The 17,753-nt window shown below is 43.9% G+C and overlaps 2 protein-coding genes across 2 annotated transcripts; both read left to right on the forward strand.

Moving 5' to 3' along the window:
• Positions 1-11,303: 11,303 nt before the first annotated feature.
• Positions 11,304-13,813, forward strand: comtd1a (catechol-O-methyltransferase domain containing 1a). Its single transcript, XM_040178686.2, has 7 exons — positions 11,304-11,446; positions 11,539-11,657; positions 12,049-12,154; positions 12,715-12,833; positions 13,206-13,260; positions 13,344-13,477; positions 13,589-13,813. Exons 1-7 carry the CDS (start codon positions 11,401-11,403, stop codon positions 13,739-13,741), a joined length of 732 nt encoding a protein of 243 aa, XP_040034620.2. The 5' UTR covers positions 11,304-11,400; the 3' UTR covers positions 13,742-13,813.
• A 964-nt stretch (positions 13,814-14,777) lies between these two features.
• LOC120820658 (neurofilament light polypeptide) lies at positions 14,778-17,703 on the forward strand. Its single transcript, XM_040178683.2, has 3 exons — positions 14,778-15,883; positions 15,972-16,096; positions 16,243-17,703. The coding sequence occupies exons 1-3, from the start codon at positions 14,849-14,851 to the stop codon at positions 17,357-17,359; spliced, it is 2,277 nt and encodes a 758-aa protein (XP_040034617.2). The 5' UTR covers positions 14,778-14,848; the 3' UTR covers positions 17,360-17,703.
• Positions 17,704-17,753: the final 50 nt, after the last annotated feature.

Here is a 17,753-nt window from a genome sequence, read left to right on the forward strand (position 1 = left end):
ATGATTTAGAGGTGAAGAAATTAAAAATCAGTTAAGAAATTTAGAACAATTACATCCCGTCGGAGAGGGATTTGTGTTTGTGCGTTGAGGAGCTTGGATCCTGCACCATCCCACATGGCCAGTGAGGGTGTCCCCTCCCTGACAGCTCCCCCTAGGGCCCTGGAATACATTAACCACGGAGGTCCACGGGGGTGTTGGGGACAATTACTCACTCCTGCCATGTGACACCCTCGATTCATTACATTTCCCCCTCCCCTTTAAGTTTTAAAGGCAATTGCATATTGTGGCCATCACTTAGCGGATGGGCTATGGCCGTGCTTGCGCATAATTCGATGTAACAATGTGTTGCCACAACTTGGTAACTCGACCCAGCAGCTGATTACAGATGAGTGAGCAATGTGGCAATGAGGTCGGAGGGCAAAGAGGAAGTGTGGAGAAAAATTGCATTAAAAAGCTCTGTGTATGTGTCTTCGTAATTAATAACTTCTAGTCCATCAAGCTGTAATCTAATTATGAAGTATGCCCTCATCTGCCATGAATCATTTCTGCACTTTGTTAGCTAAATTAGTGGAAAGAGTCCAGACACATCATTGAGCTTTGAATGATTTCTTTGTGAAAAGCACAGAAAAAGTCACTGGCCCAATACAGAATGATTGCTAAACCCCAATCCTGCTAATAGCTTTAAAGAAAATGTAATTATGATTTAATAATTGACAAATTAAGCCTGTGGAGCTTACAGTTTTTGGCAATGGCCATGATCCATAAAATCTGGTTTTTCTAACAGCTGCATGTCTAAAAGAGGTAATTACATTCTCTGTAAACACATAAAACCTAAGCAAATACACCCAGCAGACGGCTGCGGATTAGGGGTGAGATGGAGATGTCATCCCGTCCTCATGATGGCACATCTGGAAGATAACTCTGGAAAAATATAGCTGGTGATAGGTTCTTTCAATAAAAAGTCCCTAAATAAATTTCCACCGTGCCGATTTTACAACGGCTGTGACATGCCAAAGACTGGCGGAGCCGTGCTGAGGAACGTCAACACCTCCACCCAACAAAAAAAACGCCGACCTCAAAAACTAATTAGGTGTCATACTGAGTTTATATTGAGATTACGTGCTTCAGTATAATATCATTTTATTTATGGAACACTCCAGAAACAAGGAAAGTCACTTTGTTTGTTTTTTTACCCTGTGTGGATTGTTTTTGTTTTTGCAGCTGACAAGTGCAATACAGAAAGGTTTGTGAACATCCACGCCGGTTTTCCAGCGTAGAAAGATATTTTGCTCAATCCCCTCCCACCCACCTCCTCGGTCCTTTCAGGAACCTGGCAATTCCCATCTTATTAGACTCCTTGGAGCCAAGGTCCTGTCGTTACACAAAAAGACCACCGGCTTCAAGTTGAGTGAAACTTTATACTTCCTCTGTGCTGTTTTCCGCATTAACTAATGACCTCGATGAGCAACACGTCGGCGAGTGAGGCAGTGAGAGGGTGAAAAAGGGGAGACGTGCCGCAGATATAGAAACCAAATGTAATTTGTGGGTGTGTAACGTGATTAGTTGAGTCCCCAGCCGAGGCCTTCAGTCAACGGCAGCGGCGGTAAAGATCATAAGACACATTAAGAGACACTCCGTCATGATGTGAAAGAACATCTGAGTTCTCAGCTGCCTCCATTCATTTTCCAAATGACAGCGAATGCGGTTGGAAGCGGTGGGATGTCTGAATGGCATTATGCTTTCAACTTTGATTAGGTGACTTGCAGAAGATGAAGGGAAGTCATTTAGAGGAGGATAAGTGTGTCAGGAGATTATGGCTCCACAGGTTGAATGTGACCAAGAGACACCGGCTCCCACTGAAGCTGATGAAACACGGCAACAACCTAAGAAATCGAGGTGCGTGCGTGTTTATCTGCGTTTGCATGAACCCGGCATGCAAATTTGTGCGAATCGGAATCTGCATTCATACGCACGCACGTGCATGGATGTGCATGTCTGCAAAAAGATGTTGCTTTCTTTGTGTTTCATGTGAGGCATCTTGTTGACAGCCTTTCACATTGAAGTGGCATGCATTGGAAAACAAAACTAAGAGGGCTGTACATCTCTTCGTCATAGCATATATAGCTAAATTAATGTAAAAAAATAAAAAATTGTTAGCTTTTGAGCTCAAAAGAATTTTCATAGACGCACATATCTGTTGTTAAGCTCATGCCCAAAAATACAATGTGAGGGCCTGCGTGCATCACCTGGAGATTCGAATTTTAGCGGTGAAAGTACTAAATCCTTCAAAATGTCTTTTAAAACTTTAAGAATGTTCTCTGTGCCCTGACCAAAACAAAACATGATGACAGGTGCCAGTTTACGGCATCCCGCTCTTTATCTCTGCGTCTCCTCAATTTCCCCCGACAGAGAGAGAAAAAAGACAGGGAGGGAGAGAGAGAGAGAGAGGGAGGCAGCGCAGGGGACCTGAAGTGTGTTTAGGAGGAAGATGGCTGTCAGTAGCTGTCAATCGTCGGCTTTTTGATGCCATCGTCTCGGCACAGGCCTGTCTGTCTCACGGTGTAACAGCTATCAAAGACTCACTCACGGCAGAGACAGGCGCCAGGGTGGAAACACGAGGATATCCACGCGTTCTCTCATTTACACCTGGCACATAAACTTTGGGAAATCTGGGTCTGTGAATCGCGACGGAGCCGATCGTTCCCACCTGGCCTTGAAGCAGCAGACGTCTTGAAGTTTTTGTTAGTCAAGTCGGTGCACGGGGTATAATTGTTGGTAAATGTATGGAGAGATTTTCACTTACATTCTGCGAGTTGTTATTTTGGGGCTTTTGGTTACATGGTGCAGCATTCTAATAATGCGTGCTTTATGAAATGTAAAAACCATGACAGATGGTGAAAAAAAAGTTGAACACACATTAAAATCCATGAGAAACAAATTTCCTTTGATTGGTGCATTTCCTTTTTCTAGCACAGCAAGTTTGTATTTTTAGCTCTTCCCCCTGTTTCTGTTATTAGTAACATTATTTTAGTGACATTTAATCACTAAACCATAATAACAAATAAAACCATTAGGAATTAGGCACATTACATTACGTATTATTTTACTACTATTATTTACAACAATATGGACAGAATTTACTAAGACTTTTCCCAGTATAAAAAATGCTCCTTTGTTTGCTAGCTTCCCTTTGTTCAATCTTCTTCTACTTCTACGGTGCACATTTGATCGGTTAGCCATGCAGCGAGCACAACAGCAGGTGGAGCATTTCAACAAGAAGCAGCGCGGTTGCTCATTTCTAATAGTCGATTGATCAGAATCGTTGACCGCCGCGGAACGTCTTGAAACGAAAATGTCCCTATACGCTGGTCCGGTGAAAACGTCGATGTATCCTAATGTCCTAGGATGACTGTCTGCGATTCGTTTTTACTACACCTCTTCATTGGTCCAGGAAGACATCAGGAGGACTGTGTCCAGATGGCCGGATGATAACACAGAAGGCGGAGGAGTCTTTGGTGGGTTGCTTCACTCTGTCCGTTTGGCAGGTGTGCATGCAGACAGGTCAACAATGGTGGGATCCCTGCTCAAGAACACCACTCAATCTCCGTCTTGTGGCTGTAGTGTTTACCCGCCGTCGGGACATCCTGTCAGCGCTTACCATTTGGCCTTGAACCTGCGCTAAACTATTGGGTTTACCATGCATAAAACATTAAAGAAGATGTGCATCTGAAAAGCTGTGGCTGCCTGTTTATTGGCACTCACAGCTCCATAAACCATTTCCATCCCTTGCCGGATGAGACGCACGCGCTCTGCAGCCCTATTGATGGCGTTTAACATAGAATATAAACCATAAAACACAATAATAAACATAAGCGGAGCAAATAAATCTGATTCATAATAACCCCGAGGCGGGATTTATGTAAGCAAAGATAGAGTCTTTGAGCAAATTGATGGTACGAGCTCTATCAAAGCACCAGTGAGACACTAATACAGTCTTATAAACACACCAGCAACACTGTAAAGCAGCTTCATTGCTCCTCTTTGGCTGGCCTAAGTGCTTAAGTAATGTATTGCTTTCATAAGTGTGCAACTTGGTGGCACTTTCTTCGGTGGAAGTATGTCTCCATCCTCTGGGTAGTGTGATTAAGAATGAAATACAAAGAGCCTGACTCTGGAATAAATTCAAGCCATGACATAAAGCGGGAAAGTGTTAGCCAGCCTGAGCCCGAGCTGCAGCGGTTCTCTCTCCTCCGAGAGGCCCCCGTGACAACAGCAGGGAGCTCTAGAGGCATCCATCACCAGCACGCCGTGTCCCCCTGGCATCCCAGCTAATGCATCACCTCCGGATTACAGTAATATCTGTCTGATGGATGTTTTCCGAGCGGAGCGGGCCACGTGTACCCCAGACAGAAGCCTCAGTCGCTGGTGTAGCTCTGAGGAGACGGGGGCCTTTGCTCCTGGAGGTCCGATCTACTCCCCTTCCACCCCCCGCGCACCCTCCATCTCCTGAAGACAACACCTCCTCCCGGTCCTTTCGTGCCACCGTCTTTTCCCATTCTTCAGCTGTTTGTGTGTACGTACGTGCGCGCACGCCTGCTCACACGTGTTAGTCGCAGGTCTCCACCGAGAGGCCGACTGGCGTCCCGGGGCGACGCCCGGCTTCCTCCAGTCGACTTTACTGCCTTCATTTGGCCTGATGAATGGTCCGCTGCCTTATCAGTCCCTCTGCCAGCAACCTCAAGTGGATCCCTGGACGCACAACACTGCCTGCAGCATCGGTCGCCCTCCACAGCACGCACTCGTTCTGCTTCTTTCACGCACACACACAAGCACAGACAATTACATACAGATAATACTATTGTAGATGTACAGTTTAGAAAACGACACACACATGAACAACAATGCTCCAATTGTAGCAGCCAGAAACTCTGCGGAGCTGTAACACACACAAAAATGCAAGACACACACACACATGGCCCACAAGCATACGCTCATGTCAGCTAGCGAATCCATCATCTTTATTTCTTTCCCCAATGTGCTCACATTTTTCTTCTGGCTGTACCATTCTCACAAAAATATTTATTTTTGCTGATTTTTTCTTTTTTTTTCTTTCATGAGGAAACACAAAAGAAATCACACCTCTCTTTCTCCCTGGCTCATGCCAAAATAATCAATGCTTTCCAGAGAGGGACTTGTGGCGCGACATGCGTGGAGGGAAGGCAGAAGGATGCAGACATAGCTCCAGGGCTCTGGTTGTAGATAATAAGTGAGGAGCAGTCCTTGGGTATGTTTTACAGCTATCAAACCTCATCATATTTGACATGCATTCTGGTGTTTACACAGTATCCTCCGTAAAATCCTCTCCAGCTATAGAAGGGAACAGGGGGGATGGAGCACACACAACGCAGCACGCACACACACACACACACACACACACACAGACACACACACACGCTGAGAAAAGAGGAGCCAGTTGTTGCCTTCGCTTTCTCTTTCTTTCCCTCCGTCTCCCCCTGTTCTCCGTGTCCCATCTCTTATCCACGGCACAATTGGCGGCGTTAGCACCTGTCAGCTGACTGACTTCTTGTTCCCGGTGGCTTATGAAAAAATCATGGCTGCTGGGCTTCAGAGGCTGCTTTCCCATCAATATGAATTCACCACGGTCTTCATGCAACATTAGGCCAGGCCCTGTTTTCGTACAGAAAGCCACACGCTCCTCCGTCTGTAATACACAAGAGGAAATGAAAAGAGTAAATAGTCCTTTTAGAATGTTGCATTGGATCACGAGTGGAACCAAGTCGTCTATGAAAGGGAGCAGTATACTTTGCTCTTAAAAGCACATTTGCTTTCCATCCCCAGATATTACGGTACTGTGCTTTGTGCACCTTATTAGGGTGACCTGGTTTAGTGCAAATAAAACAGTACAATTCTCAGTGAAACCCAGCCATGGTCGTCCCCCGTTGTTATAGCTATTCCCACATTTAGATGGATACATCTGTTTGTTTACTTTTGGTTTTAGCACTACAGCATTATGTCATGTATTAGGATTATTCAGAACTCCGAATTCAGTAAAATGACATTGGAGAGATGGATAATCGCAGCTCTCGGTGCTGAATTATTATGTTAATTTTCAATAATATGAAGAAAATACGTTAGGGAAGGGGAACTAAGCATGCAAAAGTGTTTCCTGCCTGCCTGTACTTTCATTTTTCTAAATCAGCGGTTTCCAACTTCCACAGGCACACACATCACAGGGGGACTTTCTGGGATTTACAAGAAAAACATCTCTTTTACATAATTCTCTTCTTTTCTAATATTTGACTAAATGGGGATGCCTATGTTTTGGTTTTCGGTATAATACCAAAATGATGCTATAGTATGAGGTATACAAAGGTATCTTTAATTTAACAAAAAGAGCTACACTTCTCAAAGGTCAAAGGTTTGAACACAAGCAGCTGTACCAGAAAACTTAACTTCTATTTCATTCTAAAGTTCTATTTAGACCTAGAACTACATTACCAAAGAATAAGTACACAGCAAATCTGACCCAACGTTTGACACTTAAAAAAAAAAAAGATAGACAAAACTGTAGCAATTAGAGTATTAGGGTTTGATGCACAGTATTATTCATGAGGCCTGGATGTAAACGGGATTGGTTTGCATTAAAGGGTCACAAGCAAAAGAGTAACCGACTGCTCTGAGCCGGAGATTAATGGTCAAAATCACTCTGAAATGTGGATTTCAAGCAGCTAATAACGCACCCACTCATTGAGCCTTCAATTTACATCTTTCGTTCATGGACCTGCTGCAAACCTTCCGCTTTCCTCCGTCTCTCCGTCTCTCTCGGCCCCTTAAACATGGTGAAAGTCAATTAACTGCACCACTTCTCCCTGACATCATCGCGCTAATACAAGCTGCTCTTGACCTTATGTTTGTGTGTCTTGAGCGTTTGGGAGCGCCGTGCTTCTCCCTGATTGGATTAACTTCAGATGTGGTCTGCGTCCGGGTCTATTACGGAGGCAGTGTTGTGATTTCAAAGCCCCCCTTCCCCCGTCAGCGCCACTGTCCCACTGCTCCCTTACACCCCCCTGAAGGCCTGTTCTCCCAACACGCCATCTCCCAACAACCCACACATGGAGAATTGTCTCACACACACACACACACACACACACACACACACACATGTGTCTGCTTATGCCTCCAAACAGTCATATCCCATGTGTCTCCTGCACACTGACGGGATGCCTGAAGAAAGCGGCCATCCCTGCAACCGCACCCTGCGTCTCCCTCTGTTCCCTTTTCCCAAGTCCGGAGGGGGTCATCTCAGACTGAGGGCTCCTAATCAACTCAATTAAGCGAGTCTGATTGCCACGGCAAATTGGTCGGGGTTATAAAATTACCATTAGCGCCTCGAGTGCGATCACAATGGGACACGGCAGTCAGATGAGAGTGAGACTAATAGGAAGGGAGGATGAAGTGACTCTGGACACAAACTGAGGCAAAGATTGAGTTTGTCTCTGTGGGGGGGGGGCGCAATATAAATGTGACTTTCAGCGCACATAACATCAGAGGAAAGTAGGTTGTTGAAGGGAAATAGGGCAGTTATATGTAAGTAAATATGATATTAAATCTAAGTATTCAGCACTGCTACAAAGGCGAAGCGTTTTTTTCCTGTGAAACTGACTGACAGCCACTGTGAGGTGATGTGGGAGCAGCTCTGCTGTGTACACAACGCTGTGGCTGGCAGACCTGCTGGCTTAAGAACCGGTGGCTCACCCGGTAATTGTTTCTGGGGATACGACGTTTGTCTCTTCTTGTGGCTTTGCTCGCGGTGTCAACACCTTTCATATAGCCACGATTTCTTCAGTGTGGCTCACGTGCCCTGAAGCAGCCTGTTTGATCTTTTGGAGGACTGTCAACGTATTGTGTGACTCCATGGCAATTGAATTATGTATTTATTTACACGCCAGGTTAATAGAAAAGATGCCTGGGTGATTTGAAAGTCAAACAACCACACCTGCCATTTATTTCCGTTTTTTTTTTCTCCCTGAAGCAGATCCTCTGTTTTGTTCGGTGCGGCTCGGATACACAAAGAGAGGATGATAATGAATTGAATGACTTATCCTCAACGTTCATGCTTCAAAGTACTTTCTAGTTTAATACCGCAGCGATAAATCCAGATTTCCGTGATTGAAAAGCAGTTCGCCGGGAATATTGTGCTACATCCTCATCTATATTCTGCAACCCTCCAAGTGGCCTACATAAACTGATGCTCTTTGTGTGCATGTTTGTGCATGTGAAACACTCGTTTAGGGTCTTGCACAGCAGCACAGTGGCCCAGTTTGAGCAAAATCAGTGTCAATGCATCTCAAATGGGGCGCGCCGGTGCCTGTGCACGTTGCGCGAGCCTCCTCCGGAAAGCTTTTAAACAGGCCTGTCATGTCGGGAGACGCTGCTGTCAAATAGAGGACACGTCTGAGGATGTCAATTGAATGCCGAGAAACGTCTGTCAGTCGTTTTGACGTCGGTCTCTCTGTTGTGATTAGCGTCACTTAATATTCACGCGCGCTTATCTGCCCGCTGAGACGGTGCCAAACTGACTGCTGTTATTGGAGTGCATCACAAGCAGCCTCCCCGTCGCAAACAAACAGAGGATGTAACAGCCATGTGACGTTACAAGCGCGTCAACGTGTGTCGCTCTCTGTAGTCTGTGATGGTGTCACGGGTCAATTCAACACGAGGAAAGTGATATGACTCCTCAGACAGCGGTGGGAAGGCCCGCCTCTCTTTTGTGCCACCAGCCTCGGAACGTGGAAAGTGCCGTGGGTTAAACAACACTGCCACTTGCTGGTCACCTTTAGGTACTGAACCACAAAGGACACTGGAAAGCAGTTTGAACAGTTTTCATATTTATTTTTGTGGGGGGGGTAGGAGTTAGGAGCAGGAGTTTTGTTCCCTCTAGGTAATGCTTGAAAACAAAATACACGCCAGACAGACCTGGTTTTAAATCAACCACATATATATTTCTTCTCTGCAGTTTTTTTTTTTTAAAGAAGTACAGTGTATTTCCTCTCCGGCGCTAAATGCATCAAAACAGGAACCTCTTGAATTATTTCTTTTCATATTAGCAGTTGTATGTGTCAGTTTTGTTTTCTTGTTTCTCTACCACATACTTTTTTTTTCTTCCTTCCACCTCCGAGAGAGTGTGTGTGTGTGTGTGTGTGTGTGTGTGTGTGTGTGTGTGTGTGTGTGTGTGTGTGTGTGTGTGAATGTGTATCATTGTGGCACTCTGACAGTCACGGCCAGGGGGGGAGTGAGGGGGGGAGTGAGGGGGGGAGTGAGGGGGGGCAGGGGTGCGCTCGTTGCAGATGGCAGCACACATTTTTTCATTCCTTAAACAGACACAAAAAGCAGCTGAGGGACCAGGGCCTGTCTGTAGAATGTGCTGGGGAAGAGTAGGTACTTGGCACAAGTAGCAGAAACAATTAGCGTCACATGAGCAGAGGCCTGAAGCAGCTGGGGAGAGAGAGAGAGAGAGAGAGAGAGAGGGGGGGTCGGAAAACAGAAGTGTGTGGCGACGCTGAGAACCCCCCCCCCTTTTTATTTTCTTCGTCACGACTTAAACACTATCTTTTAAAGACAGTTCGTGTCTCCGCTCATTTAATTGACGGGTGCTTTGTTGCCGGCGTTGTTTTTGTTTGTATTGGTGCATTCTTAATTGGGGGAAAGACAGAGGAAGCTCTGGGTCCTTGGAGAGCCCTCACGTCCCACTCACGTCCCCAAAATCCCTTTTTGAAGAACCCTGGCTACCGTCTTCCCCTGTTCCCGTTTTGAAGTTGTGAGGAGACGTGATCTGAAGTGTGGCTCGTGGAAACACTCCACCACTGCTCTACGAAACACTGTGCTCATTAAACCTACTTTACAGATGAGCACAAAGAAAGTGTTTGTCTCTCTTTTGGAAAATCAAAGTTGATACATACTTCCTTGTAAAGCATTAAAAAAAAAATCCAATTCTTAAGAAGAAGGGTTTTTAAAATTGTGTAACACTGATAGTTGCGTTTCTAAGCTGTTGAAATGATTGTATGATGTTGCATGAAAGTATAGCTGCTGCACTCACTTCGCTGGCACTGACAGGCTAAAGTGTCCATGTTGACCTCTCGCTCTGCAGCTGTGTGTCCAGTTTCTATATATATCAAACGTAAGCAGTGTCTATGAGAGCATAGCTAGCACCATAAATGGACGGTGCTGCAGAGAATACACTAATAAGTGCACTAATTAATGGATGTCAGTCACAGAGCAGCATCTGTCTGCTAGCCAACACCAGCCACGTAATGCTACCAGTCAGTCTCACTTTAAAGCCTCTTCTTGCCTCTGGGACCTAATGTACTTTTACAGGTGACACCGGAAATAATGAAAGCACTAACAAATGGGAAGTTAGTACAAAAAAGTAAACTAAAATTTAATTTCACCACTTTTTACACTATTACTAAGCTTTTTTTAAAATAAATAACAACTTCATCTTTGCTTCTTGAACACTCACAAACAACTGTGATGTTTGGGGCCACAGGGATCATATGACTTTTGAAACAGATTGTAATCTTTTTTTCTTGCTATGCTTTGCTGTTGAATGCCACAACCTTTCAGAATAAAGCAAGAACATTTGATTACAAAGAAATCAAGTGGGCAAAGATACTGTAAAAGAACTATTGATTGAACTAGAAAATAAAGGAATAAACCCTTTTCCACCACTAAGAGGCAGTATTGTATACAACTTTTAACTGAGATAGCCTCAGCAATTGGACTGTAAAGAGTCAAATATACATTTGGGATAGTTCTGTTTACTAAAGGTTCATTCAAGAGTGGCTGGACTCTCTTGGATACTCTAATACTTTTACTCACATCAGAATTTGCACAGAGGATGTCATCTTGTGAAATACAAAGTTTTCCAATTTTACAAATGACTTGCAGTGATTCACAGTGTTGAGTAAGAGTGTTCATTCAGGCAGAACTTGAACAACTAGTGCTTGTTTGAACTAAACGTTATCTGACGGATCTATTTCGAGTGTCCAAGCTTCAGGATGTCAAAAAGAGCAAACTCATTAAAATAAAAATAGGCCTTTTTCTTGGTACTTAGTTTGCAGTGATTTAATATTGTATTTTCTTTAAAAGTAATATGTTAAGACTAACATCTTGATACAAACATATGCTGCTTTTTACCGAAACCTTCTTAATTGCGCAATATACCTAAACAAAATCGATAAGTTGAGACTCCCACTAAAAAGGTTAAGCAAAACAAACAGATAGGACAGTACAAATAGGACTGGCTGAGAGATTCAGTGGATTTACCCTGAAGCTGCTCAACCTTTCTTTAACAAAACCCAGACAAAAAAAAGATTGAAAATGGCTAAAGGGATCAACATGATTTGTTTTGCTGTAGTACTAACAGGTAGGATATGAGGTTTTTTGTGTGTCATGTTGACAGAGATCCATTGCATTGGTAACCCAGTGGCTGATGGCGTTCTCTTTCTGGTCGTTCAGGCGTGGGAGCGTCTGCCTTTTCAGGGAAGAGCCACAGCGGAGGGAAGAACAACACTGTGCTGCAGTACGTTGTTAACAACTCACTGAGGGAGCATCCTGTTCTCACCAAACTCAGACTGGTAAGAGAACCAACATGAACCAGTGTCTCATCCTTTTTTTATTGTAATTCTTGTTTTTTGTGTGAATATTCGTCATCAGGATAGTCAATATCTTTAAATGTTAACCTTTCAGAGAGGCGCCTGCTAACAATTATCAACATGCTGACGAGGCACCAGCTGGTTGATTGTGGCTTTGAAGCTGTTGCTAAACTTTGGATTCAACTTTAGAACTGGGGGATTTTTTTGACACTTATTTTTTCCCATTTTCAGTTCTATTTTATGTCCCATCTGAATTCTATTATTTTCTACCAAACAATACATTTAAAATTATCTCGCAGCTGATTGCAGTGATCTATTCCATTCATTATATAAGAGAATATAATGTGGGAATTTTTTATCTTTATCTTTTCAGAGAACTCTTGAAGACCGATGGAACATAATGATGGTTGCCAGTGAACAAGCCCAGTTCATGGCAAATCTCATCAGACTGATAAATGCCACCAAAGCTATTGAAATTGGTAAGATTATGTGAGATCAAAAAGAAGACTAAGCAAAAAGTGTCATGATACTGTGAACTTACACCGCAGCAGAATACTGCATTGAATTTTCAAAATAAAATGACGTTTGCATCATAAAAACATGTTTTCCCACTGAAAACCATCAAACCAATTATAACTGCCAGGACGGATGTGGTTGATTCAAGTCTGGCTCATTTTATTTTTAAGTTTGATTTTTTCATATTAAATTTCAGAATCTTAACCAATAACATGTTATGTCAAAAAATGACCGATTGAATTTAAGCAAGGTTAATCAATAATTGACATTCCCATCAATAATAATTAGTCTCACCTGTCTAAAGCAGACACCTTCAAAAGATTTTGAAAGTACACAAAATGAATGGGAATTTTACATTTTTAAACCATATTAACATTGTTTTTCCCTGATTTTAATTTAGCGCTGTGCATATTTCAGCAGTACGGTTTTAAGAAATTCGAAGTTCGGTTGCATGTCTTTCCTTTGCTTCCATATAAGAAAAGTGATTATTTAGTGTATATCAAACATGTTTTTTTTCCTGCAGGGATGTACACAGGGTACAACGCACTGAGCATGGCTTTGGCCATGTCACAGAACGGAAGAGTTGTAGCTTGTGAAATAGAAGACACTTATGTGGACATTGCCAAGCCGTTTTTTAAAGAGGTGAGCAAGTGTCTTATTGAACAGCATGACACAGTTGCGAGAGAATACTGTAACAAGTTGCATTTGTACATGAAAATCTTTTCTCAGTACATGTAGCATTACCCAACCCAGCCCTTGTGTAACATTTACATTTGGCAGTAAGATTGATTTTAGCTTCCGTCAGAGCAGAATTGTGCGGTGGACAGCACTCTGTACATCTACCCTATTTTACTCTCCCCTGTCGGCTGGAGAGTCAAAAAAAAGTGTCTGCTCAGGCAACTGTTTCAAATTGAGATGCAAAATCAATTCCTGTTTTAGTTTTCCCTTACAGGGTCTTTAAAAGACAAATTAAGATCCCCGCCCATCTCTCATGCAGTTGAACCTTTTCTCTAGGCTGGAGTTGAAGATAGGATAGATGTACGCCACGAAATAGCCATGAAGACACTGAGTAAGTGCTTTGAGAAATCGCACAAGTTCTCACAAAGACGGAGAGTCCTTTTTGTATCTTGACTTTCATCTCGGTTTCATCAGATGAACTGATAGCAGCCGGGGAAGCCGGAACATATGACTTTGTGTTCATCGATGCTGATAAGTTCAACTATGACAGATACTACGAGAAGTCCCTCGAGCTCATACGAACGGGGGGCATCATTGCAATTGACAATGTAAGTATCCACGTCTCACAAGCAGGATCTGAAACGTTGTGGTAGCGACAGGTGTACAGCTTGAATTGACAGAAGATAATAAAACGACACTGTCGTTATTCTATTGGAAAGGTGCTGTGGAGTGGGAAGGTCGTGAACCCTGCTCCCAATGACCTCACCTCCCAGGCTCTCGATGCCCTCAATAAGAAGCTACATAACGACCAGAGGATTGATCTGAGCATGCTCATGGTGGGCGACGGGCTGACCATTTGCATTAAACGCTAAAATCCTGTGGTGTTGAAAATGTTAAATATGTCATGTTGTTGCTTTGGCTTTGGTATTAAACATACATAAATACATCGTCTTCTGTATTCTTTAACTGCAACCATACTCTGCTGAATTTCTTTTTCACAGCATTATAAAACTTTACAACTTAGTCTCTGTGTTTAATGTTTTTACCAGGACAGCATTCATTAAAGAGCTATGAATGAGAAAAAAATTGTAGCTGTCAAAATGACATCATTCCAAAATCAATACCTGCCAAAGTGCTTTGGCTCGAGGATACAAATTAACATAAAACAGAGGATGTCTTTGAAACCAAACATGAAACATGAGATTTGTCTTATGCGGTTATATAAAAAGGTTCTATTTGCAGCCATTACACTGGAACAGCTCTAACATCAAAATACTATTATGCAAAGCCAAAATACCTATTTTAAATAAGCTTCACTTACTCAGATAAACATAGCTCATCCATAAATAAAGCTTGCCAAGTTACTTAAATGTATTTCTACATAATATATTTTTTTTCTATTAATGTGTTTAAAATGGTCAAACTTGCTGAAACGTGAAACATTGTTCTAGAACTAACTGATGGCAGGCAAGACTCCATGTCTTATATAATAAAGTAGATATGAGCACAAACAAGGACATCATTCAAGTCTATTAGTCTATAAAAGATTGTGGGGTTAATGGTAAGATTGTGTTTTTACCAGAAAAATAAGGAAAGAAAAAAATCTTTAATAGAACGGGTGTAAAGAAATAAGCCACATATAATATAATATATAATAATATTTCTGTTCAAAAGTCTTTCAACGTTATTCCTATAGGCTACATGCTACCACTAAAAATAAATATTCAAACCCAATTACTCTCAGGCTTCTCTTTTGGATTCATACCATTAAGATGCATCTTCTAGCAGGTTAGTTCGGAGATAACGGGGATTTATATTATATGGAGTCAAGTTAAACGCTCTGATCTACCAGGGATTGAAATTATGAATTGTTACACTAATAATGCACAGAGAATTGGGTTTTATTTTTTGGGACCGACATCAACAGTCCACCTGACTGCGACAGAACGCAGAGTTAGCGCTCATTAAACCGCCAGCTGATGAGACACCTTTTCAGCACCGCGGACAGCTCCGTCCTGCACACGGAGCACATGGCGACGGCTTTAAAAAAGAGAGACCGCATCACTGCACCGCAGATTCACTCGCACAGCCCGCGTCACAGCATGGCGAGCAGACAGTTCTCCCGTCACGGAACCACTCGAGGTCTACAATGCGGGCCGAAACGTCCGGGATCCGGTGTCGTGCCCTCGGGCAGGAACTCGACCGCGACCGGCCCGACGCCCGGGAAGCGAGACGACAAAGAATTGATGCGCGGCTTGAACGACCGCCTGGCGGGATTCATCGAGAAGGTGCACCGCCTGGAGCACCAGAATCACCTGCTGGAGAGAGAAATTGGGGAGATCAGAGGGAAAGCCAAGCCCGCCTCCATGTTCGAGGAGGAGTACGGAGCGGAGGTCGGGAGATTGAGACAGCTGGTTCGCGATATCACCCATCAGAAGCACCGGATCGAACTCGAGCACCGGCATTTGGAGGAAGACGTGTTCACCTTGCGAGGACAACGTGAACGGGAGGCGCGCGGCCGATCGGAGGCAGAGAGCGACATTGTGGTCCTCAAGAGGGACATCGACGACGCGTATCGCGCGAAACTCCAGCTGGACAAGAAAGCGCAGGCTCTGGTGGAGGAAATCCACTTCCTGAAGGAGAACCACGAGGCCGAGGTGTGCGAGATGTTTGACCAAATCCAGAATGCGCAAGTGACCGTGAAGGAGCTGGAGTTGGGAGACCCTGGTGTCACTGCGGCACTGCGGGACCTCCGGGCACAGCTGGAAAGTCAAACCGTGTCCGGCGTCCAGCAGATGGGAGAAAGTTTCAAATCGCAGTTTGCGAGATTAACGGAAGCGGCTGAGAGCAAGAGAGCGGCGTTAAAAGCGACCCAGCGGGAGATTCAGGAGAACAGGAGGAACCTGCAGGCCAAGGACGTGGAACTGGACTGCGCTAAAGGCACCCAGGAAGCGCTGGAGAAACAACTGCATGAGCTCGAGGACCGCCACGAGGAAGAAATGATTCATTACCAGGTTGAGCTGTTTTCTTTTTCTCTCTCCATCTAATAACTTCAGTTTAGTGTTCCAATGATAACTCATGTTGTCCCCTCCCTCGTTGCAGAACGCAATCAAAGACCTTGAAAATGAGCTCATCAATTGCAAATTTGACATGTCTGGTTACCTGCGGGAATACCACGACCTGTTGAATGTGAAGATCGCTTTGGATGTGGAAATAATGTCCTACAGGTACGTTGTGCTGATACCTCAAAGACTGTATATTTAAAGATACCATCTCAAATATGTCATTAAAGACGATTAAAATAAATTCAGTATCACCTCTGCATGTGCACAATATTAAATCAAGATTAATCTCCATGTCTGCTACCTTGCAGGAAACTTCTCTGCGGTGAGGAGGCTCGGCTGTCGATGATGCCGGACACCCACGTGTCCCTTCCGTACATCTATCACCAGTCCCCCGTCTACACCCTGCCCTGCCTCAGCCGGCCGGGAGGCCCGCCCAGGCGGGCTGAGCCCCGGTACAAGTTCGTGGAGGAGATCATAACTGAGACCACCAGGGAAATTGAGATGTCAGAATTTGAGGAGACCGGATCAGAGGATACAGAGGCGGAAAAAGATCAGCAGGTGTGTAGCAAGAGAGAGAAAGGGGGCAGTGAGGAAGAGAACGATAATAAAGACAATGGAGAGGAAGAAGGTGAGCAGGTGCCTGATAGTGAGCAGAATCAAGTAGCATCAGGAGTGAATTTAGTTTTATTAAGTGAGAGCCTTGATCACGAAGAAAATGAGCCGCATCAAAGAGTAGCCGAGAACGCAGAAGCGAACGAAGCTGCAGTGACAATGGTCACACCTGCGGAGGATAAACCTTTGAAAGAAACCGATTTAAAAAAAGCAGACTCAGAGAAAGAGGGTTTCATCTCAGCTCAAATGAACAAACCTGATGACGAGACCTTTTCCAAAGTGTCTCAAGGACCAGACACAACTGCAGAGCGCGGCACTATTCAAGTGCAAGATGAGGTTCGTGCTTCAGAGACAGCGGAGAAAACGGCAGATTTCACAGAAGAGACAGAGAGCACTCTGTCTGTAAAGACAGACCAGATCTCAGAAAAAGCTCAAGTATCCTCAAGTGCAACATCCAAGAGGAAGGAAAAGGAAAGAAGTCATGCAGACACAAAGGGAATCAGTAAATCTGACGCTGTGCAAACTGAGGATACGGTAGCAAAAGGCGTTCAAGAGGGCAGCAATAAGAATCAAGACGAAGCGTCTTTTAAATCCGATGTGAAAAGTCTTCCTGAAGCGGCGGATCAGAAGCCCGACGGCGGGAACGAGACAAGGGACCAGACAACAGACAATTCAGAAATCATTGCGCTGCATCTGGGTATAGCAAAGAGCAGCCAGGCTCAGGTATCAGAGTTGTCTGAAGGTTCAGAGAGAATAACAGATTTGCAAGAGAAGAATGAGAAGGTGGACAGTAGCCAGGCAGAGAAAAAGTGAGAGAAAAAGTTTTTAAAAAAAGGGAGGATATACATTTCCACCGTGAGTCAGTTGGCAGGCAATTATCAGGGATAGCAACGCTAAAAATAGAGAATGGCTTAACGACTGCTGATTGCTAATTCCAAGAATGAACTGAGCCAAGCAAAGAAGCAGGCGGTCGTTTCTCTTGTGTGACCGTTATAAAGAGGAGAGCATGATTCTTCTGATGACAAACTGCTTTGCCTTTGGACATTAAATGCGATGCAATGGTTTTGACTCACCACTTTGATTATTGAATCATGAATGTAAAAATTGTTACTAGCATTTGCTTTGGTATGCGAGGAACAATAAACTATCAATCCACAGAATATCGCTGACTTCAAATTCTATTGCGTGTGCTGCTGACAAGTCTGTG

The sequence above is a fragment of the Gasterosteus aculeatus genome, chromosome 6, assembly GCF_964276395.1.
Source record: "Gasterosteus aculeatus chromosome 6, fGasAcu3.hap1.1, whole genome shotgun sequence".
NCBI lineage: Eukaryota > Metazoa > Chordata > Actinopteri > Perciformes > Gasterosteidae > Gasterosteus > Gasterosteus aculeatus.